Source organism: Urocitellus parryii, chromosome 3, assembly GCF_045843805.1.
Source record: "Urocitellus parryii isolate mUroPar1 chromosome 3, mUroPar1.hap1, whole genome shotgun sequence".
Taxonomy (NCBI): Eukaryota; Metazoa; Chordata; class Mammalia; order Rodentia; family Sciuridae; genus Urocitellus; species Urocitellus parryii.
In genome coordinates this window covers 4,854,028-4,880,071 of record NC_135533.1, presented here as the reverse complement: position 1 = coordinate 4,880,071, position 26,044 = coordinate 4,854,028, and the positions used below count along the sequence as shown (strand labels likewise).

Below are 26,044 nucleotides of genomic sequence, written 5' to 3'. Positions count from 1 at the left end.
ATATCTAATTGTTTTGACTGGTCAGTAGTTAAGAAACTGAAACGTGTCCTACCTTCTAGGCTTATGGCATAGTCTTATACAAGTTTGATGTTTTTACCCACTGGAGGTGGGGTATAGCACTTGCCAGTTCCCATTGGGAGACTGCACCCCAAGGATCTCCTTTTGAGCTGCTCATGTGATGTGGGTGCCTGGTCTAGAAATTGCTTTGTCCTGATCATTTGGAGATGATAATATTTTAAAAGATTATTTCATTCTGTAGAAATAAGAAATTTATAAGTATCACTGCACATATTTTCTGTGTGTATGTTTCTTACATAGAGTTTCTCTTCCCTATGTTTGTTCAGTCGGCCCTTTGAAAAGGATTGCTCAGGAAGCTGCATGAGCCTTCATGAAGAGCAGATGTTCGCAGAAGGTGTAGAAAAACTTGCTGAGTGATGCTGTATTTTGTTGTTCTTGTTCAGTTTTACAAGGCATCATAAGGACAGGGAAAACAGAATTATCTCAAATTTTTTTGAAGATAACTGTTAGATCTAGAGTAGGTTTGGGGGCAGGTGTAATGTTTAATTAGAGATGAGAATCATTTTTTTTAAGTTACTATATTTAACAACAGATTTTAAGATCCTTGCATTAGAAAGTGATCTGTGGACTGGGGATATCACTTGGTGCTAGAACACTTGCCTGCCATGCTTGTGGCTCTGGGGTTGTCCCCTGCACCATAAACATACAGAAAGTGGGTTGTACCTTTACAGTTGGAAAAAACTGTAAATGTCCTGTGGTGGCACCTGTGATGCTTGCATTGTCCTCATAGAAAGTTGAAATCTGGAAAACATTGCCAGACTGACAGCCCTGGGGGCAAAGGTGGACAGTGCCTGTGGCAGGGAGGTGTGAATGGGCTCTGGGCCTGTTTTTTTCTGGGCCTCAGCACCTTGGCCTGCCCTTCTAATCCTTGGACCCTTTTTAACAACTCCATGCTGTCTCGGATCTCCCTGTGGCTGAATCCACTAACAGTACGTGCATGGGTCTTAGTCAATGGTTTGGGAAATAGTGTGTATTTGGTGGGTGATTTAAAGTGTATTACAGCATCTAATATATCTCTCCTTTTTTCCAGGAAACTGAAAATGGCCCTTCAGCTATGCTAGGTCTATAATGGGAAGTGTCACACTTCGATATTTCTGTTATGGGTGCCTTTTTACATCTGCGACCTGGACAGTTTTGCTCTTTGTTTACTTTAACTTCAGTGAAGTGACTCAGCCACTTAAGAATGTGCCCATCAAGGGGTCTGGTCCCCACGGACCATTTCCCAAAAAATTCTACCCCCGTTTCACACGAGGTCCAAGCCGAGTGTTAGAGCCACAGTTCAAAGCAAATAGAATTGGTGATGTGCTGGGTAATCACATTGAAGATCCAGAAAAAGACCACCTGAAATTCTCTTCTGAGTTGGGTAAGTGTACCAGCAGCTGTGTCAAAGTATTTAGTTAGTGGGAGTTTATTCTTTAAATTGTATTGCTCAGAGGACTAGATATGTGCCATTTTTTTCTCACACTGATTTATTTTGTTTCAAAACTAGCTGAGGTTTTGTGATTTTTTTTTTTTCCCCAGATCAGTGGGGAAAATATATTCTAAATTTTCCATCTCTTAAGTATTTTATGAGGACTTGGGGGAATTAATAAGGTTCAAAAGGAAATAAATAAAGAAAAAGGGTTAGAAAACAGAACTGTGGGAGAAGGTTTTAATTACTAGGATTTTTAATGAGGGGAAGAAATATTTGAAAGATGACTGTAACTTATTTGAAAGGCAGATTAACTAAACGGAACATAAGGTGTCGTTTTAGAAAAGCTGGGGTTACTCATATCTAATAAGATTCCACTTGTGAGAAGTAAGACCATGGGAACCATACATTAAATATAATTTACAAAATCTTAGTACAAAATAGGACCCTCCCTGTCCCCCCACCATTATATTCTGTTTAATCTGGAAACGGGGATCTACTGGAATGCCTTTGAATACTTTAACTCCTGTAGTCCTGGTTAGCAAATTTTAATTTAAGGGATAAGTGAGCCATTTTGATTATCTTTAAAACTTAAAGTTAACTTTGATATTGTTGTAGAATAAAACAATTTAAATTTAGTAAGTGATTTTGACAGGTTGATAGAATATAAAGGAAATATCAAAACATTATTTTTATTTTACAATAGTTTCAAAGAAATAAAATCAGTTTTGAATACTTAATGATTCTCTATTAAAGTTGATTAAGATTCTGTGTGTAAACAGAAACTAATATCTAGTTCAGTTTTTGTCACATACATTCCTGGTCTTTTTCAAATAGCCACTAAAAGCATGAGTGAAAATTTTTCTGGCTCTAATTTATTTATGTTTATTTTGGTGAAACGTTAATAGAAAAATAGCATTTGGTTTGCCATTTGAAAAAAATGTTTTTTAGTTGTTAGTGAACCTTTATTTTATTTGTTTATGGTGCTGAGAATTGAACCCAGTGTCTCACACACATACTAGGCAAGTGTACTACCACTGAGTCACAGTCCCAGCCCACTGTATTTGCCTTTGAAAGAAATAGGGAGAGAATTGTAGATATTCAAAGTGACAAACCCAGATTACCTAAGTAAAAATTAAATTCCAAAAAATTCTTAAGAATCTACAAACATACTGTTAGAGTAGTAAAGAGAGTACTAGATGTGTAAAAATCAGTTGGATTTCTATATATCAGCAATGAATGGTCCAAAAATGATGTTATAAGAACAATTCCATTTATAGTGGTGTCAAGAAGATTAGAATACTTAGACATTAATCTATCCAATGAAGTTAAGTCCTGTGTGCTAAAAACTGCAAAACAATGCTAGGTAAGTAGAAAGACAGTCTATTTTATTAAATGAAATACTAAATATTATTAAGATGTCAATATTACACCAAACAACCTATAAAACTCAGTGCAGTTTCTATCAGAATTCTAGTGATTTCGATTAAAATGATGGGAAAAGTTTTTTCTAAAATTAATATGGAATTGTAGGATCCCTGAATAGCCAGAAAACTTGTAGAAAAGAAAAAAGTTGGGGCTGGTACTGTGGCTCAGTAGTAGCGCACTTGCCTGGCATGTGTGAGGCACAGGCTTTAATTTTTCAGCACTACATATAAATAAATAAAATAAAAGTCTATCAACAACTAAAAAAAAACCAAAGAACAAAGTTGGAGGACTCAGAAGTTTTAAAACTTAAAAGCTACAGTGATTAAAACAGTTATCTGGCATATGGATAGACATGAGTCCAAAAATAAACCCAGTGAATGCACAGTCAACTGGTTCGTAAAAAACGGGGCTAAGACCTGCACCTCAGATAGAGCATTAATCTCCAGGATATATAAAGAACTCAAAATATTTAACACCAGAAAACCCCCAAATAATAATAAATGGGCAAAGGAACTGAACAGGCACTTCACAGAAGAAATTTGATCGGCCAACAAATACATGAAAAAATATTATCTCTAGCAATTAGAGAAATGCAGATTAAAACTACACTGAGATTCCACTCACTCCCACCAGAATGGCAATTATCAAGAATACAAGTAACAATAAATGTTGATGAGGATGGGGGGAAAGGGTACACCCATACATTGCTGGTGGGACTGCAAATTGGTGCAACCACTCTGGAAAGCAGTATGGAGATTTCTCTGAAAAGTAGGAATGGAACCAAGATTTGACCCAGTTATCCACTCTTTTGTCTCTACCCAAAGAACTTAAAATCAGTATACTACAGTGGTGTAGCCACATCAATGTTTATAGCAGCTCAATTCACAATAACTAAGCTGTAGAACCAACCAAGGTGCCCTTCAGCAGATGAATGGATAAAGAAAATGTGGTATATACTCATGAATGGATTATTACTTGGCCATAAAGAAGAATGAAATTATGGCATTTGCTGGTAAATGGATGGAATTGGAAACTCTCATACTAAGTGAAATAAGCCAATCCCCAAAAACCAAAGGCCGAATGTTCTGTCTGATATGTGGATGCTAACACGAACAAGGAATATAGAAGTTCAGTGGATTAGACACTGGGGAATGAAGGGAAGGGAAGGGAGATAGGAATTGGAAAGATACAATGAATCAGACATAACCTTTCCTATGTTTATATATAAATAGGCCATAGTGAAACTCCACATCACATACAGCCATCAGAATGGGATCCTAGACTGGGTTGTAGCTCAGTGTTTGAGCACTTGCCTCACATGCTTGTGGCACTGGGTTTGATCCTCAGTACTATATAAAAAAATAAATAAATAAACAAAGATATTATGTCCACGAACAACTAAATAAATAAAAGAAGTAAAGAAAGAAAGAAAGAATGGGATCCTAATTAGAATAAGTTATACTCCATGTATGTATAATATGTCAAAATACACTTCACTCTCATGAACAAATGAGAAAAACAAACAAACTTTTTTTTTTAAAAAAAGGAGGTGGGCTAAGACCATTTAATGGGGAAAGAATAGCTTTTTCATCACACAGTGTGAGACAACTGGTTATCCACGTGCAAAGAATGTTTTTGGGTCCTTTCTTCATACCACGTGCAAAAATTAACTCAAAATGGATCACAGATCTAAATATAAGAGTGAAAAACCTTAAAACACCTACAAGGGTAGATCTTCATGATCTTGGACTTGGCAGTGATTTCTTAGATATAACATCAAAAATACAAGTAATAAAAAAATAGATAATTTGAACTACATCAAAATAAAAACTTGGGCATTGAGGACACTAAAAAAAAAGATAGTGCACAGAATGGGAGAAAATATTTGCAAATCATATCTCTAAGAAGAGCCCAGTGTCCTAAATATATAAAGAATTCTTCCAACTCAACAATAAAAAGACAAATAGCTTGATTTAAAAATGGGTAAAAGATTTGTTAGATCTTTCTTGAAAGACATTCCAGTGACCAACAGACACAAAAAGATCTTAACAGAATTTGTTATTATGGAAGTACAAATTAAAACCATTTCACACCCGCCTGGATGGCACTAACGAAGATGCAAGTGATAGTGGACACAGCGGAGCTGAGACCTCATGTGTTGCTGGTGGGTGTCAGGTGGCACACCGCTGTGGAGGAGTTGGTGGTTCCCCAGTAAGGGATGAAGGGTTGCCACATACCCAGTAGTTTAACACCACCCCCACCCCCCCCTATACTTGAAAGAATTGCCAACACCAGCTCCAGCGATAGAGAGCTTGCCTAGCACATGTGAGGCCCTGGGTTTCATCCCCAGCACTGCACACCCACACATACAAAAGAATTGCAAATGGGTGTAAAAACTTGTACACAGATGTTCATAGCAACACTGTTCTTAATACTAGACAAGGTGGAAACAGCTCAGGCATCCATCAGCTGATGAAGGGATGAAGAAAAAATGTGGTCTACCCATATGTTATAGTATAATTCAGACATAGACAGGGACGAAGTTATCACACATGATCCAACACAGGGGAACCTTGAAAGAATGCCAAGTGAAAGGCCAGATCCAGGGCGCATGCTGTGGGGTCCATTCGTGTTGAGATGTCCAGAAGAGGCACGTGGATAGAGACAGAAAGTCTAGTGGTGGCCCGGGCAGGGCAGGGTATTGGGCACTGCATGGGTGGGTACAGGGTTCCTGTGGAGTGGGGAAAATGTTATGCAGCTAGGTAATTGTTACAGCGAACAGTACTGTAAATGTGCTAAATGTCAGTAATGGTACTTTTTAGGATAATTAATTACTGCAATTGAAAAATGAAAAAGCCTGTCTAAATTCTACAAAGGAAACAATTCAGAAGGAATTAGTATAAATCAGTATAGTAATAACTAAAAGTATGCTGATTTATGAAGTTATCAGTAAACAATTATGGAAAAAAAAGTGGAAAAGTACATTTTAGAAAGATATCAGCAGTAAATTTAAAATTACAAATGTTTTCTCATTTAATCTGCAGGTAATTATAAAGTTGATTGAAATAACTCCTTAGGTGCTAATTAATGAGATTTGGCTGTCATTGTATTTGAGCAGGGAAGGGAGAAAAGTGTGTAGAAGCAATCTTTTAATTTAAAATAATTTTTCATCAAGAGATCTCTATTAGGAAAAGGTTCTCTGTGTCCTGGGCAGGAGGTCTGTGTGGTGATGCTTGAATGGAGAAGGACTGAGACTGCCAGGTGCCAACCTGGGTGCTGGGTATGGAGCGATTCAAAGCCTCTTCTCTGTTAGAGTTTCCTTGGTGAAATGTAAATAGTGATGTGTTGTCATGTGCTGGGAAAGGCTCTGGCCAGAGGCATGGACAGAGCTCACGCTGCCACAGGCACCAGGTGTCCTGTGACCAGGAGCACTGGGAGACACCCCAGGACCAGCGGCCCACACCTGAATGACAGGAGCTCATGTTAAAGAACAGAGCTGTCCCTTTACTTTCAGAATCCTGCATTTCTCCATTTCCTTTGATCGTGAAATCTTTTATTTTTTTCAACATATGTTGGTGTCCATGGGATTAGCTTTCCGTGAACAGACCTGGGAAATACTGTTTCACAGCGAGTTATTCTGCAAGGAGAGCTGAGGGTCTGCATGGGAAAGAGGCACAAAAGGAGCGGCTTTCTTTCTAAGCAGATGAGAGTTCTGACGATCATGAGAGGACGCAGGGAGAAACACAGAAGTCCTGATGAGGTCTGTGCAGGAGTTCCTTGATGGAGCAGCCTTCTAACAGTGTGTCAGTAGTCTTTTGGGGCAGCGTTCATATAAAAATTGGCCAAGATTGGCAGTTGTCAAAGTCCATTGGGATTTAATAATTCATTATTGTGAGGAAAATTATCAGAAGAAAATTTTTCTTGATCAGAGGTCAATTTGTCTATTGAATATAATACTCTCTTAAGATTTGACCTGTGAGCAGGTGTTGCTTATGGTTAGGACAAACTTAATTTTTTTACCAGACTGATAATAATAATTTGACCTTGATCTCAGTTTATTTATTTGTAGCTGGAAACTTTATTTGAGAAACATGACTCTTATCTGGTAAATTATAGGGTCCAGTTGAGACTTGGGAAACTTGGACATCATGGCAGTAACCTGAAAGCCTCTCCACACCATGTGCGCTGATGGTAACTTCACTCTTTTGTAGGCATGATTTTCAATGAACGTGATCAGGAGCTGAGAGACTTGGGCTATCAGAAACATGCCTTCAATATGCTCATTAGCAACCGCCTGGGCTACCGCAGAGATGTGCCGGACACCAGGGATGCCGCGTACGTCCGTCCCTCTTCCTTTCTGCTCGTGGAGTTTGGTGATGGTGCTTTTAGTGCTGGTCTGAGTCAGAAGGGTGGTGGGCTTGGGCTTTCCACTTCTGTTTCCTGGAAGCCCTGTGGTCTGAGGTTTGCTGACAAGGTCCTGGAGCTTTCTGTGTCCTGAAATTTCCTTACATGGGAAGGAGGAGGGGGCTGCAGATTAAATAACCTGAACCTAAGCTCGTTTTAAATGTTTATTTTTTTGGAGTTATGGCAAAAACAAATTAGAGTCGGTAAGGAATTTTTCACTTATAATCTTTACAGTTTCATTTTTTTCTTTGAAAGTCTTTTTCATTCCACTGTCAGACATTTGTTGAGGCTTTCTGTTTGCTAAGTGCTATTAGGCCCTGGAAATCAGAAGTATTAAGACGTAATCTGGATTCCCAGGGCTCGGGGTCCAGCAGGGGAGGCAGAGGAGTGAGCAGGGCAACGCAACAGCACATGGGGAGGGGCTGAGGTGGGAAGCAGGGAAGTGGGGACCCGGTGCCTGGGCAGGTCAGGCCTCATGGAGGCCAGAGGCCTTTCCACGTGAAGGAACAGCTGGTGGAGATGCTCAAGTCTTACAAGGTTGCCAGAGCAGAGGCCGGGCTGACCCCCAGGACTGCCCTGTGGATGCTGTGGAGGGAATCAGCATTCTGGATTGCAGGCTTCCTAATCTGTTGCCACTTAACAGCCACCTCACTCTTACCAGTAGTGCTCATTTGTAAGCTCTTCTGTTGTCTTGAGACATTGTGGGCTTATCATCAACCCTTTTGGTAATATTGAGCAAAAAATAACCAGTTTCAAATGTTTTCCTTTGATGTTTCTATTTCCTTTTGAAAGCTCACTGAGGAGAAGCTGAACATAGCTCAAGTGTTCATTAAACATTGATTTTAGCAGAAATAACTCATGTAATTTCTGTATCACACACACACACAAAAAAAAAAACCTTGAAGTTTTACAACTATTTAACAGTAATGAAGATACTAGGTAGCAGGGAGAAATTATTAACAAAATATAAAACATTTGAAGGAAAGAGCATAGTGTTTCCTTTTGTGCTTTTGAAAAATTATAATAATGTAAGAAAAAGGCCAAACAAGGGGATAATGACCTAGGGAATTATCCCTGTTTAGTGAATGATGACCTGGGGTTTTTAAATAAATGTCAGGTTTTCTCTTCTTTATGTTTACAGATGTAAAAAAAAATCTTACCCAGTCGACCTGCCAGTTGCTAGTGTTGTCATCTGTTTCTACAATGAAGCTTTCTCTGCCCTGCTGCGGACAGTGCACAGCGTGGTGGACCGCACGCCCGCACACCTTCTGCATGAGGTCATCCTTGTGGACGACAACAGCGACTTCGGTAGGTGCCACTGTGCCAGGCCCTGGTCACCGAGGCTGTGACTCACGCAGGTCACTGAACACACGCTGGGTACAGCTTCTACACATGCAGTCGCAGCTGAGCCGAGATGCCTGTCCATTGCTGTAGGATCATTCTGAAGATATGTCTTATTTTTGTAATCTGTTTATAAACTGTGACCTGAATTTGGCCCTTGAAATTAATTTTTCCCTTGGCTGATTTTTAAAGAAATATTTGTAGATTTAAGTCTTGTTTATCCCTCATCAGTTTCTTTACTGGTTACATTGTACAAAATTTTAGTAAGATGAGGAAAGCAGGAATGATAAAATGTGTGTATTTTAGCCACATGCAGACTCCTGTGACCCCTGCTGCAGTGGAGGTCTGTACTGTTCCCTCAGCAGGTGGCCTCGCTCGTGCTGCCCCCTGGCAACTATTCTTCTCTGATTTTGTCATTTTGAACATGTTAGTAAAAGGAATCATTCAGTCCTTGTGAGATTGTCATTTTTCACTGGGCATAGTGCTTTGATTGGTCAGTTGTCCCGGACCCAGGTGGATTGCGCTGAGAGCTCTGCGATGACCTCTGCCTGCCAGTACATTATGGTGCCCTGCGCACTGTCCACACCTGTCTTTAATTCACTGTGCACCAGTAGGTAGAAGGCTGTTGACTCATGCAGCGCCCAGCTACTCTGATAACCACCAAGGACTCGGCACCATGTGACTTCCATATACCAACACTGATACCCAAAGGACCAACATTCTCAAACCTTGGAAAATATCAGAACTTCACAGTAGAAAATTTGGAAAGGTTATTGGAAATCAAAACTTTAGTGGCACCTGCCTGTAATTCCAGCAACTCGGGAGGCTGAGGCAAGAGGATCACAAGTTCAAAGCCAACCTCAGCTACTTAGGCCCTAAGCAGCTTAGTGAGCCCCTGCCTCAAAATAAAAAAATTATAAAGAGCTAGGGATGTGGTTCAGTGGTTAAGCACCTCTGGTTTTAATCCCCAGTTCCAGGAAGGAAGGAAATAAAAATTTACTTTAAATGAGTGATTCTAAGTCTAGACCAAGGGGATTTGCTAAAGACTAATTGCTGGAATTTATAGTTGATGTTTTTATTTGGTTTGGTTTGTTTGTTTCTGAGTTGGGGTTTGCTATGCTGCCCAGGCTGACCTGGAACTCCTGGGTCAAGCAGTCCTCTTGGCTTCAGCCTCCCAGGTAGCAGGACTGGCACTTAAACACCATGCCAGTTTGATTTGTCTTTTTTTTTTTTTTAAGTATTTTTGATTTTTATTTTGTGGTAGTTTTATCTTTAAAAAATTTCATGATAATTTACAGTTATTTGTGTACTGACCATCTGTGAAAAGTATTACTGCTTATTATCTTTTCTGATTTTTGACATTATTATGAAATTGAAAATGTGCACACCCTGAAATTCAATAGTGCCCTTCGAAGGAAGACACTAAATTATATAACCAAGGTCATATTTGTATGTGCGATTTCATGTTATTGGTAGGGGAAATAGAAGTGGCTTCTTAACTTTCTAAGAGAAGTCGGATGCGGTCGCCCAGAGCAGACCCCAGCCCGGTTCTGTTTTCACTGTGGTTGCTGGACTCCAGACCTTGCTCTTACAGAGACTGCTCTCCCATGGACAACAGGGCCTGCAGGGAGTGACTCCTCCTGCCCTTCATTTTCTTTTCTTCCTATAGGAGAAGCTAGGTTTTCTTTCAAAATAGAAGATTCTGTAGTTTTGCTCAAAAATTTGTTGTTGTGGATTTTGGCACATACCAGCTCCAACTTTAGAAAAGCTATAAAATGCTTTTGTGTGTGTCTCATACAGTTTGAATAATTATGGAACTCTTTATTTTCAGATGATTTAAAAGGAGAATTAGATGAGTATGTACAAAAATACCTCCCTGGAAAAATTAAAGTCATAAGAAATACAAAGCGTGAGGGATTGATTCGAGGACGGATGATTGGTGCAGCGCAGGCCACAGGTACAGCTGCCCCTGTGTTTTCTCCCTGGTGTCCGGTGCTGATGCTGAGGGCGGGTCCTCAGAGCCTCCCCACGGCTTGAGTGAGTGCTGCTGGCTGGAGGCAAGGCTGACAGCTTGGAAAGGCCTTTTCGTAGCTCTGACTCTGCTTTTCCAGAGCACAGAGGGCGGAGAGGAAGCTCTAGAATACTTGTTGGGATGGTGTTACACTGGCCCTTCTTGCTCATTACTGTCCCTCAGCTAGGTTTTACTATGTAAGCAAAAATGTCCAAACCAAAATGTAATTAATACAAAACTTAGAGCACACAAACCCAGCTGTTTCACTTGCATTAGGCTCCTAGCTCTTAGAGTGGGGTGCGTGCCTTTGAAGCCATGAGTGCGGATCTTGGATCTCAGTTGGTAGGTTAGGGTTGGACTTCACGGCTGTTAAAGGGGTTAAACCCTCCCTGTTAATCATTCTGATTCTGTTGAGGGGGATGTCTCCATTGTTTCTAATAGCTCTTTAAATTCTCATTCACCATCTCTAGCTGTCCACTCTAAAAAGAAAGGGCAGGTGTCAACTGGGGACTCCTGTAGAGAAGGCATCTACAGGAGTCCAGCTCAGCTGCCCCAACCCTTGCGGTGTCTTTGCTGTGCTTGGTTGAGCTCGGGCTCCCCTGTGCCAGGGTTGTGCTTTGCTTCCTGTGGTCACCAAAAAGTGTGTGGGGCTGGTGTTCCTGATGTTCCTTTGTGGTCCTGATTAAAGAATTAGAGATGTGATGTTGCAGAGAGTTTGTGGACATGGAGAGGGAGGGGACTCAGAAGTGGTGTGAGCTCACTGAAGGCTCTGCTCAGCACACCCAGCCGCTGACACCTGCCCTACCTGCTCCAGCTGCAGCCACTGCCATTCCTGCTCTACAACCCATGGTGACTTGAGGCAGTTAGCGGATAGAGATCCTGCTATGTCCCCTGGATTTCTAGTTGAGGACTGCCGTTCTGGCTGCGCAGTTACTGAAGGCAGCAAGGTACAGCAGTGGCTGGGTGTTGTCGGGCCCTGCTGTCTGAACTCCTTAAGTTACACACGTTTACTGTTGTGTATTTTTTTCAGATGAAAAGTTATTTAGGGGGTTGGGGCTGTGGCTCAGTGGTAGAGCACTTGCCTCGCGTGTGTGAGGCACTCAGCACCATGTAAAAAGAAACAAAATAAAGGTATATAAAAAAAGTTATTTAGGTGTTTTTTTTTGTGGTACTAGGGATTGAACCCAGGGGCACTTAACCACTGAGCATATGCCCAGCCCCTTTTTTGTATTTTATTAGAGACAGGGTCTTGCTGAGTCTTGCTAAGGTCTTGCTAAGTGGTGAGGCTGGTTTTGAGCTCACGATCCTCCTGCCTCAGTCTCCTGAGCCTCTGGAATTACAGGTGTGCGCCACCTTGACTGGGATTTCAGGATTTCTTTTTTCCCCATTATGATCTGGTGGTCATATATAGTTTTCAGATACGGAAGCTAGTTTGGAGGAAGTTATTGTGGCAGGTTCATTGTGATCTGGGGTAATTTTACTTCCTCTAGTTAAATGGAGTTAATTGGAAGAAGTAACATTTCCAGAATTAAGAAAAGCTATGAATACACTTCTGCTCAAAGAAACCTTGATTGAATTGGTCTCATTTCACATTTAATGCACACGTTGAGCATTTGCCTTTCTGCACTCAGCAGCAGCCAAGAGCCGTGTGCCATCTTGAATTCTCATTAAGGTTGTTAGCAAACATTGATCTACGGGACTGATTCACTGTCATCTTTGAAAACTTTCTTGCCTGAGGTATTTCTTTTATCATTGAAATTGGATTCACCTCGTGCTTTTAGGTAACTCATGTAAAATCTGTATCAGAGGTTTCATTGCACACTTAGAGTAATAATGCTCCCTGATGAGAGTTTATTTTCCCAAGTGCTCAGAGTAACTATGATGATGTCAAAGAAATTTGGAATTATCAAGAACAGAAGTCCTCATTCCTGCTCACATTTATCAGAGGAATTAAAAATGCAAGATAAAATTTTTATGAATAATATTTTGCAAACTAGAAGGAAGATGTATTGTGTTGGCTGATGAGAGCCACTAAAGCTGAGAGAGTGGGGGAAGTTAGAAATGTAGGAAATGGAAGAGAGGAATGTGGGGAAGACAGGGCCATGGGAGGCACGGAGGGTGCGCCTTAGCTGGTGGCATCTGGCCAGGAGCAGTGCTGCTCTCATTAGGGAGAGAATCGCCACACTCTTAACAGTTAGTGATGCTTCCAAGTCCCCAGCTGAGAAGCGGTGTGTTCCCTATACTGTTTACCGAGGCAGGCAATCTATTTGAGTATGTTACTAAATTTAGAATTATTTTGATTAAAGTAGTTGTAATGAAAAAAGCCCCACACAGCAGGCCACTGTGTACCAAAACATCTTGACTCACTCGGTCTGACCCTTGGAAGAATTTAATTGTCCCTGTGAGACTTTGTCCTTTTCCCGAGTAGATGCCTCATTGTCTAGAAGCTTCTTGGGTTGTGCAGATGACAGCAGAATGCTCTGGGCAGAGTGCTCTCTTGTTCCCAGCTGGCAAAGTAAAGAGTACCAGCTTCTTGTTCGTCCCCTGTACTGGCTGGTGGCAACCGCACAGCAAGGTGGGAAGCAGTTCTTCTGAACTCTGTCCTTTGCCCCCTCAGGAGAAGTGCTTGTGTTCCTGGACAGCCACTGTGAAGTGAATGTGATGTGGCTGCAACCCTTGCTGGCAGTCATCCATGGGGACCCGCATACCGTGGTGTGCCCAGTGATTGACATCATCAGCGCCGACACGCTTGCCTACAGCTCGTCTCCAGTGGTGCGCGGAGGGTTCAACTGGGGCCTGCATTTCAAGTGGGACCTGGTCCCCCTTGCTGAGCTGGGTGGGGCAGACGGAGCCACTGCACCAATAAGGTAAGACTTTGCTTTCATGTTTTAAAAAGTCTCAGTACTTCCTTGGAAAAGAAAAATACGTTAAAGATAATTCCTGCTCATTTGTAGGGGGAAGTGTTGACTTCATTTGTCCACTAAACATTTCTTTCAATTTTTTGTGCCCTGCCAAATCTTAAAGAGAGATTTGCAAATAACTTTATAGTTAAAGCTCTAAGGTTTTATGAGAGAGGCAGATGGATGCGGCAGTATCCTTTGGTCACTGTTGCACGAGGCACCTTGGAATACTTGGTGTCCTGTATCATGTTGTCAAAGTACATAATTTATTGCATCAGTCACTAACTTGTCTTCAGTTCTTTGCTACATGTTGAGTATCCCTTCTCTAAAATGCTGGGACCAGAAGTATTTTGGATTTTTGTTGGATTTTGGAATATTTGCATATACATGATGAGTTATCTTGGGGATGGGACCCAAGTGTAAACATGAAATTTATGTTTCATATACATATACTTTATACATATAGCCTGGAGTGGTCTTAGTATACCTAACCTGTCACACAAAGTCAGGTGTGGAATTTTCCACTTGTGGCTTCATGTTGGTGCTCAAAATGTTTGATTTTGGAGCATTTCTGTTTTTGGATTAGGGTTGTGCAACTTATAATAAGAATAATGCTGTGCTAAAGAACATTAGTATATCAGCCTTTTCTTTAATCAGGCTTTCAAAAGATGGATTCTTGACTGGTACAAATACTGATCCTAGTGTATTAATTATTTCAGTGTCATCCATAGTATGTGTTATAAATTTGCTCTCATGTTATTTTTCCTGTCCTATTTTTATTTAAAATTTTTATGTAGATTTTATAGAACTTTAAAGTCCTTGGTCATTGTCTTTTTAAAAAACATATATTGCAAAAATTAACATACTTATAGATAAAAAGTACAAGCTGCAGTTCACGCACCTTGACAGTGGTTATGTCATGACACTCTGTAAGTAAGTGCCACTTCTGAACAGGACCCAGAGGCCCCTCCAGGCCGCCCTGGTCCCAGCCTGACAACACAGGTGTTGTTCCCCTGCTGTGACATGTGCTTGCTCTCTGGCATTAGTGGCACTTCAGGGAGGAGTCTTTACACAGAATCGTTTTGCCTGCTCTTGCTCTTTATATAAATGCCTACTCGCTTCATTATTTAATTTCACTTTGTTTGTTCAGCATTGTTTTGAAATCTTTCCACATGTGGTACACGGCTGCAGGTGACTCATTTTCACTACTGGGTAGTGGTCTGTTCTGGGAGTCCAGCATGACATTTATGCAGCTCACTGTGTGTTGGTGGGACACTTGGTTGTTTTCTGTTTGTGGTGTTCTTAGCTTTATAAGCAGAGCTGTTAGCCTTCTCATTTATGATGTCTAGTGAGGTGAGTTTGCACACCTCTCCTCAACTTTGGTAGATGATCTACTGAAGACGTAGCAGATCCTTTCTCAGCAGATCCGGTGTCCAGAGTGCCCCCGATGGTCTTGCAGCCCTGGTTAGTGTGCATCTGAACCACTGAGGGGACATCAGTAGGTCTGTGCCTGGTTCCAAGTTCAGATGTGATCTCCCAGCAGAGTGGGTCCTGTCTCTGCTGCGCTTTCTGGTGGGCCTGCTGCTGCTCCTCCTAGAGGGAGGGGCGTCCCTGAGGAGAGCACAGCTCTGGTCTCCAAGTGCCGGTCGTTCTGTGCACTCACCCCCGGGGCACAGCGAGGCTCCCAGGGGGTGGACGCCTTTGTTTCTCCTCCCTCCTCTGGACCTGGTCCTCTTCAGAAGCTTTACTCAACATGCAGTTGAGTAAAGTCATCTTTTTTTTTTCCCCTAAACTTTTTCATTGCCAAGAAGTACCCTAGACTTTGTTGCATGTATTCTCATTCTTAGTAGCTAGTTAAATCTTTTCACCTGTTTCACCAACTTTGGGGATATTTTATTGCTTAAATTTTAGTATTTTTAATCAGAAACACGCATTTGTTCCTAGATGAGCAAGTGGAGATCTTTGGGGGAGGGTCAGGCTGTCTTCTGCCCTTTCTTCCTGTTCTTCCTCTCCGAGGCAGGTTGTGGGCCATGTCTGCTCCTGGCCTTGTTCCTTATTTCTTGGACGCCAGATGATAGGTACCATCCTCTTTTCAGGATTAAGCAACTTTAGACTCTGTGGACATGAAGCATGAAGACTGCTCAGGACATTGGTCCCTGTCCTCGGTCCCCTGGGCTGCAGTGTGGTCAAGCCTGGTTGCTCTGTCAGTGCCACCATGGTCTTGTGTCTAGATTGGCCCTATGCAAGGGCATACAGTGGATCTTGTTCACACTTTGTTTTTAGACCAGTGTGAAAGCTCTGTCTTTTAAGACCCTAGTTGCGCCGTTCGCTTTGTCTGTTTCTGTCTCTTACTTGCCTTTATTTGGACTGAGTTCAGATGTTTGTGTTCTGTTTCCAGCTGCCACCCATTACTAGAAGGCACATAATCTTACTGTTTTTTAGTGGTCACCCTGGACATTTTGTGTGTGTGTGTATGGGGTGGGTTGACTGTAGATTGAACCCAGGGACACTTGACAATGAACTACATCTCCTACCCTTTTTATTTTTTGAGACAGGGTCTTATTAATTGCTGAGGCTGGCTTGAAACTTCCTGCCTCAGCCTCCCAAATAGCTGGGATTATAGGTGTGCACCACCTCACCTGGCCAGTGTATATTTTTGATTTGTCAAAGTTTAATATAAATTGGCACTTTCCTCAAACATTGCCAGGGGCTTAGAATGTTCATACTCTAGTTCCTCCCTCCTGAGGTATATGCTGTTGATGAGATGCATGTACTTTAAGCTCCACAGGATGTTTTTGTGTAATCAGTATTTATGTTGTTTTGTGCACATTATTTCCCCCTTTATGTTACCTGCTCCTTCAGCATCTGCATGCTAAAGAGTGGTTTTCAGTTATTTCCTTATTATTTCTCAGTTTTTACTTTTCTGAAAATGTCCAGTTTCACTGTTGTTTTTTATTTTTTGGGTACTGGGGATTTATAACCCGGGGCACTTTCACCCCTGAGATATTTCCCCAACATTTTAAAATTTTGAGACAGGGTCTTGCTAAGTTGCTGAGGTTGACCTTGAACTTAATTATTCATCTGCCTCAGCCTCCCTAGCCACCTAGATTACAGGTGTGTTCCTTTAAAAAATATTCGTACTCAATATACAGATGTAGTTTGGCTGTTTTTTTTTTTTTTTTTTTTCCCCAGGATGCAAGAACCTTCTGGCTTTATTTCAGACGAGAAATCAGCATCAGTCTTACTTTGCTTTCCTTGAAATAATCTCTCATTTTCATTGGCCGATTAAATTTGTCTTATTTATTTTTTAATACTTATTTTTTAGTTTTTTAGATGGACACAATATCTTTATTTTATTTTTATGTGGTGCTGAGGATTGAACCCAATGCTTCACACATGCCAGGCGAGCATGCAACCACTTGAGCCACATCTCAAGCCCAAGAATTGGTTTTTAGATTAGGATAACTATGACTTCCTCTTTGATTGTATCCAGTTCTCTGCCAGACTTTCATTCTTTTGTCCTTGAACATATTGAGCAGTTACTTTGAAGTCTCTACTTGATGACTTCATCTTTGAAAACCCTGCTTGTCTGTTTCTATGGTAGGTTGTTTCTCTAATTTTCCGTCATGTTGTTTTTATCTTCCTCATTGCCTGGTTATTTGTTGTTTTGTTTTTGCTTAGGGCCAGACATTGGGACAAGTTCGTTGCCTCAATGGACTATTGTTAATTGTCCATTGAGGCAACGAAGTTGTCCCAGTTGAGAGCCACTGGTGACACATTTGGTCCTGCTCAAGGGACCAAGGCTTGGGAAGTCTCTGGTGGACCTTGGAGTCATTTTTATCCCAGTGGCTCTGTCTGGTGGAGGAAATCATGATTGATTCCAGATAGAATCCTGTCAGACATGGGATAATGAGAAGGGACTCTTGACACTTACCAAAATAGCTTTCATCTGCAACACTGAGCACGTCACTAGCAATCTAGAAAATCCTCTTTTGTGGCCCAGCTCATTTAATTCCCTGATGGTAGGTCGAGTTAATGGTTAATCTGTTTGTTTCAGAGCTACACTGAATTTTTAAAAACAGAAATGGCAGGTGAGGTAATGGCACATCCCTGTGTAACTTACAGAGTTGGTACAGGAATTCTCTTTTCCTCCTAGGTCACCTACCATGGCGGGGGGACTGTTTGCCATGAACAGACAGTACTTCAATGAGCTTGGACAGTACGACAGTGGCATGGATATCTGGGGAGGAGAAAATTTGGAAATATCATTTCGGGTAATTTTGATTTTGTGTTCAGTTACTAACTGTGGCGTGAAACGTTGTTGTTGTTGTACATCTGTTTTCTGTGAGTGCTCCTTGGCTTTCTTCACGGACACAGTCCCGAGTTAGGGCTGCTTTACCAGAGCCTGTGGTATGGACAGGATCTGTTCAGGGATGCAGAAGCGCTCGGAAGGCCTTTGTCCTCAGAGGGCTGGGTGTGGCCCGAGTGAGCCTCCTGGGGACTGGAGTTCCACTCTTCATCAGCTTGCATGTCACTGTTGCTGACAGGCACATGTGGTGGTGGGGTCCCATCCCTTCTGGAGGTTCGAGGCTCCCATCTCACTGTGTCCGTAGCTGGACCTGCCATCACCTCTAGCTGGAGTCCTCCCACCTGAGGGGAAATTCCACATTCTCTTCTGAAAGGGCACGGTGTGGCTGGGTCTGTGGCCTGGGGGACCTTGTGGTAAGACTGTTGTGGGGACAGGAAGGGGGATGGAGGGAGAACTGAGGCCTCCCATCTCCTGGTGCAGTCAGCAGAGCCCTGGAGGATAAACCACTGTATGGACGAGTGCATCATTTTGTATTTTTGCAGATATATTGACTGCATGTTTTTTAAGTTTTTTCCTCCATAATTTAAAAATTTTAAGATTAAAGGCAAAGGCATATAGGTTATCATTAGTTGCAACTTATTTTTTTTAAAATAGTAATTAAATAATTCACATAATCAGGGGCAAAATTTAGACCAGAACTAAGGTCTTTTGACTCTTAATCCATAGGATTTCTTTTAAAACATATATGTTTTATAATAAAGTACCTAGGAAGTTGGAAGACCAGTTAATCAGCATTCCTGGTCCCTAAGTTTCTGAGATCAAGTTCTTTGACCTGGTAAAAGCAGCAAAGTCTGGTGAGCATCTTTCATATACAGCAAAAATAATATTACATTGCTTTAGCATTTTTAGTACACTTTTAGTGCATTTTAGGAAGGTGTGATTTTTTTTTTAAAATGTCCCTCTGATTTTTTTCTTTGAATATTTCTATTAAGATGAAGCAGCTTGCAAAGTTATAGACCTATTTAATGAAGATGTATTGTTTGAACACTCGTACAGTGGTTCTGCAGCACTGAGCAGTGTTTAATGCACACTTTGCTTCTGGCCAGATCTGGATGTGTGGCGGTAAGCTCTTCATCATCCCTTGCTCCAGAGTAGGACACATTTTCCGAAAAAGGCGGCCCTACGGGTCTCCTGAAGGCCAGGACACCATGACACACAACTCTCTGCGGCTGGCACACGTCTGGCTGGACGAGTACAAGGTGAGGCCTGAGGGCACGATGGGAGCCCAGGGCAGAGGCACTGCGTGGGCAGGGGCTTCTCTCCTCGCCCAGCACCGCCTCGTCCCCAAGTCTTCTCTTCACTCTCTTACTCAGCGTCGGATCTCACCTCCTCCGAATTGAACAGTGGCTGTGCTGTCAGAGGCAGTGCCGCGCCTGCCTGGGTTAGTTCTGGTCCCCCTGGACTGCCAGAGTTGGCTTTGGGTCTCATGCTTCCCTCGTTAGGCTCCGCCCACCTGGGATTCCTTTCCGAGTTTTCTTCTGTCTCACCCAACTTTTGGTATTTTCTTTGTGATATTTTTGAATGTGTTCACATATCAATTTTGGAGCATTTTTTATCTCCTCAGAAGCTAGCACCCTGCCCCTCATCTGTCACGCCCTTTGTCACCAGGCACGACTTTGTAGTTAACCCGTCTTTCTTGGACATTTCACACAAATGAAGCTGTCCGTGATATGTTTTCTCTCTGCCTTTTACTGGGCCTTAACGTTTTCAGATTCATCCATGTTGTACCACGTATTAGTATTTTGTCCCTTTTGTCCCTTTTTATTGAAAAATAAGGGACAAAATACTAATATTCTGTTGTGTAAATATACCACATAGTACTTTTCCATTCATTCAGCTGAAAGACATTGAGGTTGTTTCTATTTTTGACAATTATGAAAAATGCTGCTGTGAATGTGTACATTTTTACTCTTTTATTGAGCACCTACTGTGTGCCAGACTCTCAGGCACAGGGATAAAAGGTGAATAAGGGAGTGTGAGTGATTTCCAACAGGAGATGAATGCAGGTGGAGGCAGTGTTTGAGAGCAGAAACAGGGACCCTGAGCAGCTCCTCGGTATTGCTTGCTCCTCTCCTCTCCTCTGCCAGACTGTGAGCTCCTTGAGATTCAACTTTGTGCTCATTTGGAGCCATCTTTACCTGACAGATCCCACAGTGTGATCTGCCGGGTCAAAGCCGTTTGCCTGGTCAGATTGGTACAGCCTTTGTCATGCTTGCCATGTTGGCGTGGCACTGATGGCCAGAAACACAGGGGTAAAATGGCAGGCACCCGAGAATCAATCAGATGTTGGCACCAACTCATACTCAGAAGTGAAAACCAAAATCCAGGGACGTGGGAGAAGAGGTACATTCCTACATCGTTGGTGGGACTGCACATTAGTACGACCACTTTGGAAAGCAGAATGGTGAGTCCTCAAAAGACTAGGATAAATTCATGTGGTGGTGCCATTCCTAAAGAACTCAATCGGCACACCACGGTGATACATGGGGCAGTTCACTATAGCTTAGTGCCCATCAGCAGATGAGTAGATCACAAAATCCGGCACATGTACACAAGAGTTTCACTCAGCCATAAAGAGGAATGAGATAATGGTATTTGCTGATGAGTGGATGGAACTGGAGACTATTGTGCTAAGTGAAATAAGCCACATTTTCTCTCATGTGCAAGATAAAATTAAGGAGGAAAGGGAGAGGGCAGATCCCACAAAAAGGGAAGATGAGTGGAGTGGGGGAGGGAGGAGGGATGGGAAAAGGGAGGAAATGCAGAATTAACTTGATAAAATTACACTAGGAACCTATGTGACTATGCCGCAGTGAATTTTTTTTTTTTAATTGGTACTGGGGACTGAACCTAGGGGTGATCAACTACTGAGCCACATCCCTAGCGCTTTTTAAAAAATATATTTTATTCAGAGACAGGGCTTCACTAAGTTGCCGGGCTAGCACTGAACTTGCAGTCCTCCTGCCTCAGCCTCCTGAGATATTCTATAAAGTATTCTATAAAGTACCAATTTTAAAAAAGCAGAAGGACCACCAATTAAAGAGAAGGAACCTGGGAGGGAAGGAGGAGAAGGAAAGGAGGCTCTGGGCTGGACATGGTGCAGATTATATTCAAGGCATGTGTTACTGACACACAAACTTGTATACCTATAAAGCATTTCACAGAAAAAGCCAGTTTAATTTAAGAATGCCATTCATGAAATAGTAAAAATCTCAACACATCCTAGTAAATGTGCGTGCCTGTGCGGAAAGCACTCCCGCTGCAGGCTGGACAGTGCAGCTTGTGGGAGGGAGCCTGCTGCCCTGATCCGCGTAGTCCCCTGTTCCCAGGACGCCTGACCGCGTGGTGGTTCAGACCTCTGGTGTTTGACAAGACACTTTCTAAAAAATGAACCAGATCAGTGATATTTATGAATTTAAATATTGTACAGTTAAATTTTGGAAGAACTGCATAACTCAGTGGGCCAGTCAGTATTTTCCAGGCATGATGGTATAAAATCTTTCATGAGTAAAAGAGCAAGAAGATTTTAATGCAAAAGTATGAAAATCTCAACAGTATTTTGTTCTACATTATAATTAAACTTTTTTCTTTTTTTGTACTAGGAATTGAACTCAGGAACTATTACTGAACTGTTTCTCCAGTCCTTTTTATTTTATTATTATTTGGAGTTAGGTCCTTGCCAGTTGCTGAGGCTGGCTTTCAACTTACCATCCTCCTAACCCAGCCTCCTGAATTGCTGAGATTACAGGCATGTGCCACCGCACCGTTTTAAATGAAAAATAAGCTGGGTGGATGGCACATGCGTGTAATCTTGCTAAGTTTCATACATGGCTGGCCTTGAACTTGAGATCCTTCTGTCTCAGCCTGCCAGTAGCCTATGTACCATACCCAGCTATAATTACACTTTAGAAAGTTACTGAGTTTGGTGTAGTAATTATCTTAACAACTACTCGGTGCCCATTTTTCCCTTGTTTTCAACAATATTTTCATGAAGTTGTATTTTTCAAAAATTTTTGCAAAAAACAAAGCAAATGCCACTGTTCTCACTAAAGTTTGATTTGAAAATGGTTTATTTTAATGAATAAATAATCAATAGTGTAGCCCATGCAAACAAAGGGTCTTCAGTAGCTTTTAAAAATATTGAGTCCTAAGACCACAGAACTTGAGAACCATTCTCAGGCTTAACCTGTTTCATGGATGCAGAGATGTACCATTTACACGTTTTGCCATTTCTGAAATTGGGACAGCATATCTTACAGTTTAAGGTATGTCCTTTTTTTTTTTCAAATGGTGTGAAAATTTCCATTGGTAACATCTGGCAACATCAAGAAAACACTGGAATGAAAAATTCAAACTTCAAATATAATTGTCTGATACTTATTTTAACAAACAAAGTTCCATTCTTTTTCTAATTCAGGAGCAGTATTTCTCCTTGAGGCCTGATCTGAAGACCAAAAGCTATGGAAATATCAGTGAGCGGGTTGAGCTGAGGAAGAGGCTGGGCTGTCAGTCGTTCAGGTGGTACTTGGATCATGTCTACCCAGAGATGCAGATACCTGGGCCCAACGCCAGGCCCCAGCAGCCCATTTTCATCAACAGAGGACCCAAGCGGCCCCGGGTCCTGCAGCGTGGCAGGGTGAGGCGGCCATCTTTGGCAGGTGCTTCACTAGAGGTGTGACCCCTTCCCAGCTTTCTCGCGAGAGCCTAGCTGTCGCCAGGTCCTTCCCTGCTGCCTGAGGGAGGCTCACTTCCTGGCAGGCCTGTGCTGCGCCCTGCAGTGCCCACAGCTGTGGGGAAAGGCACTGTGGGTCAGTAGATGCTTGAAGAAAACAGGAGCAGAGTGGCTCTGGGGACTGCCTTGGATGGAGTGAAGGTGGCACAGAGTGGGCTTTTCACACCCGATGTCCCACGCAGTCCTCCTTCAACATTCCCCCTTAATTTTTGAGCTACATCCCCAGCCCTTTTTATTTTGAGACCAGGTCTCGCTCAGTTGATGAGGCTGACTTTGAACTTGCAACCCTCTTGTCTCAGCCTCGTGAGCCGCTGGGATTACAGAAGAAATGGGATTAACCCCATTTCTTAATCGTACTTAAATTTTAGGGGTCTTCTCTTAAAATTGAACTGTTTTCCTGAATCGTTTCTTAGAACTGGCTTTCTGGCTAGCACCGTGGCGTACACATAGAATCCCAGCTCCTTGGGAGGGAATCAGATGCGATTTAGGGCCATCCTGGGCAGCACAGCAAGGCCCTGTCTCAAGGCTGGGGACATAGCTCAGTAGCCCTGGGTTTGATCCCCTGTCCTGCCAAACAAAACAACAATAAAACCAAACCTGGCATTTTGAGAGTGATGGGTGGACGCTGCCATTTCCCATTTTTCCCTTTGACACTGCTGACGTGTGCTGCCGGGCCGGCGTCCTTCAGGGCCAGGCCTAGCACTGTCCCCCTTTGGGTTCTATTTGATGAACCCCGTCGGAAGCTCATGAGGGGGAGGACGAAGAGTGCCCCCGACCGCAGGCCCTGCCAGCACCGCTGCTTGGAGTACATCTCCTCGGGCAGCCTCTGGTGTCCACCCGCAGTCAGCAGGGACGGTCCAGTTAATGGGGTCTTTTTGTGCCTTGGTGCTTATTTCCTTGGTCTCATTTTGGAACTTCAGGGTGGAGATGGTGTGTACTTCCCTGCCCCCACAGAGGTGAGCTCATCCACGGAGAGATTCCCCCGAGCCACTGCCTGTCCACGCTGAGACTGCTAATGGCCTTGCAGTCCCTGGACACTCATGCCTGGGACTCAGTTTCCCAACCTCCTGAGCAGGCACCTTGACCACGTCTGTCCTGTATGCCGAGTTGTCAGAGCACTCTCCTCTCTTACAGCTCTACCACTTCCAGACCAATAAATGTCTGGTGGCCCAGGGCCGCCCCAGCCAGAAGGGCAGCCTGGTGGTGCTGAAGGCCTGCGACTACCGGGACCCGACGCAGGTGAGTGAGGCCTCCCAGGAAGGCAGTGCTGGGAGGTGGGCTCGGGCCCAGGACCGAGGTGCCTGAGGTTCTGATCTCAGTCACACTTTCCACTGGGAGTGGCTCTAGAGAGCACAGCAGACACCACTGCCGTCGTCCTTCTGTTCCTCCGCGCACTGTCCTGGCCACATGGGGCTGTTTGGTTTGGCACTCCGATGTGTGTGGTCAATTTCCATTTCCATGTCTAGGTGTGCCTTGGTGTCATGCAAGAATGAAAAATAGACCACTCGGCCTTTCTGGTACATGGTGAAGGTACTCTTACCTAAGGTGATGAGCATTTTTGGACCCTTCCTGGTAGGAGAGGTGGCAGTATTGTAGACACTGCTAGAATGGGGACAGGTCCCGTGGGCTGAGATGCTGAAGTTATTCCAGGTGGAGAAGGAGTTTACTATCCTAATCCTGTAGCCACATGTGTCAGGAGGTCAGGGGACAAAGAGGCTGTGAAACATTATAGCTTTCCGGAATGTTCTGCTTCTCCACAGAGTCTCCCCTTCAGATGGAGGCTTCACACGTCCCTTTTTACAGGTAGAAGCAGCCATGAGTAAAGCAGGCTGAATGGAGGGAGTGCTCACCTTCTGCAGGTCCTGCTGGTGCCTGCGGGGAAGGCTCCTCCCTGCACTTCCCCTTCCAGCCCCTGCCCCAGCAGATGAGACGGTTGACAATAGGTGTCCATGGTTCTACCCACACAGGCACACTGGCAGCTCCTTGGCCCCTCTTTTTTTTTTTCTTCTTAGTTTTAGGTGGATACAATATCTCAGTTTTATTTCTATGTGGTGCTGCGGATCGAGCCCAGTGCCTCACGCATGCCAGGCAAGTGCTCTACCTCTCAGCTACAGCCCCAGCCACCCTTGGCCCCTCTTAAGCCCTACATAGCCTGAGAGTTAAGAGAATTAGATAATTGTGAGATTTATGATTGTGTGATCAAGTCAACCAAATTCAAGCACCACTCAGGGTCCTCCCAGCATGGCACCGTCACGCCTGAGAAAGGAGTGGTCTAGTTCGCTCAGTGTTGGAGGTTCCTGTCCCTGAGTGGTGACAAGGGTCGTTAAGAGATAAGCCCTCGCCTCACAGCAGGTGCCTGTTAGCACCAAGCTAAGGACCGCCCCTTCACCACATGGGCCTCTGGTGAGCACGGCCAGCCGGTCCCTCACGCTCTGCTTTCATGTGGGTCTAACACACGAATAAGTCTGTCTTCTTCCACGAACACGAGAAGCGTTTTCCAGCTCTGATTTCCAGTGTTCCCGATTTCCTCTCTAGATCTGGATTTACAATGAAGAGCATGAGTTGGTTTTAAATAACCTCCTTTGTCTAGACATGTCCGAGACCCGCTCCTCAGACCCGCCTCGGCTCATGAAGTGCCACGGGTCGGGTGGATCCCAGCAGTGGACCTTTGGGGTGAGTGTGTGAGAAGGGTGGCCAATGAGCACCCGACCCGGGGATGCTTTTAATCATTCGTGCATGTTCCACGGCTCCGTTGGGCTCTCCTATCTTTATTGTGTTCAGTAAAACAAACAATCCCCGTTGCCTTTTTCAGAAAAATAACTGGCTGTACCAGGTGTCCGTCGGACAGTGCCTGAGTGTGGTGGACACCCTGGGTCCCAAGGGCTCCGTAGCCATGGCCATCTGTGATGGCTCCTCCTCACAGCAATGGCACCTGGAAGGGTGAGGGGTGCCACCCAGTCTGCCAGCCCAGCCCTGGGGTCCGGCTGGTGGGGATCCTGGAGAGGGCGGCCATCTGCAGGCAACCAGGAGTCTCCACTGAGACGTCGAGGGCCCCTCTGAGCCGCTCTCAAGGAATTTGTTGCACATGGAGGGCACACAGGGCTGAGCCCGGCGGGTGACATTTTGTTCCTGTTGGTTTGTGCTTCTCTCACCCCTTGGTGATGGAACTTATGATTTCCTGTCTTACAGGACCTCATTCTGTTATCATTTAATATGTTTTAAATCATTTGAAGAAGTTGGTTGAATCCACAATGATTTTTAACTTTGGAAGGCATTTATAATATTTAAGAGGCAGTCAACTATTATAAATTATTTTGATGACTTATGACACTATCCACATTTAAAATAAAGGATCTTTTTGATTATTTAA

General features: G+C 43.3%; 1 protein-coding gene across 7 annotated transcripts in view; it reads left to right on the top strand.

Moving 5' to 3' along the window:
- Nucleotides 1–26,044, top strand: part of Galnt11 (polypeptide N-acetylgalactosaminyltransferase 11) — a 43,609-nt gene extending 17,565 nt beyond the window's left edge. For 3 of the 7 annotated variants that reach the window (XM_077795912.1, XM_077795914.1, XM_077795913.1), the window contains exons 2-12: nucleotides 1,109–1,441; nucleotides 7,129–7,252; nucleotides 8,463–8,629; nucleotides 10,494–10,619; nucleotides 13,291–13,540; nucleotides 17,730–17,847; nucleotides 18,989–19,141; nucleotides 22,360–22,578; nucleotides 23,809–23,913; nucleotides 25,210–25,347; nucleotides 25,487–26,044. In XM_077795912.1, coding sequence (XP_077652038.1) covers nucleotides 1,147–1,441; nucleotides 7,129–7,252; nucleotides 8,463–8,629; nucleotides 10,494–10,619; nucleotides 13,291–13,540; nucleotides 17,730–17,847; nucleotides 18,989–19,141; nucleotides 22,360–22,578; nucleotides 23,809–23,913; nucleotides 25,210–25,347; nucleotides 25,487–25,618 — 1,827 coding nt within the window. In that variant the 5' untranslated portion in view covers nucleotides 1,109–1,146 and the 3' untranslated portion in view covers nucleotides 25,619–26,044. Of the gene's footprint in view, nucleotides 1–344; nucleotides 413–1,108; nucleotides 1,442–7,128; nucleotides 7,253–8,462; nucleotides 8,630–10,493; nucleotides 10,620–13,290; nucleotides 13,541–17,729; nucleotides 17,848–18,988; nucleotides 19,142–22,359; nucleotides 22,601–23,808; nucleotides 23,914–24,140; nucleotides 24,763–25,209; nucleotides 25,348–25,486 lie in introns of those variants that run through there. The other 4 variants (XM_077795915.1, XR_013343321.1, XM_077795916.1 and 1 more) reach the window with 4 other exon arrangements.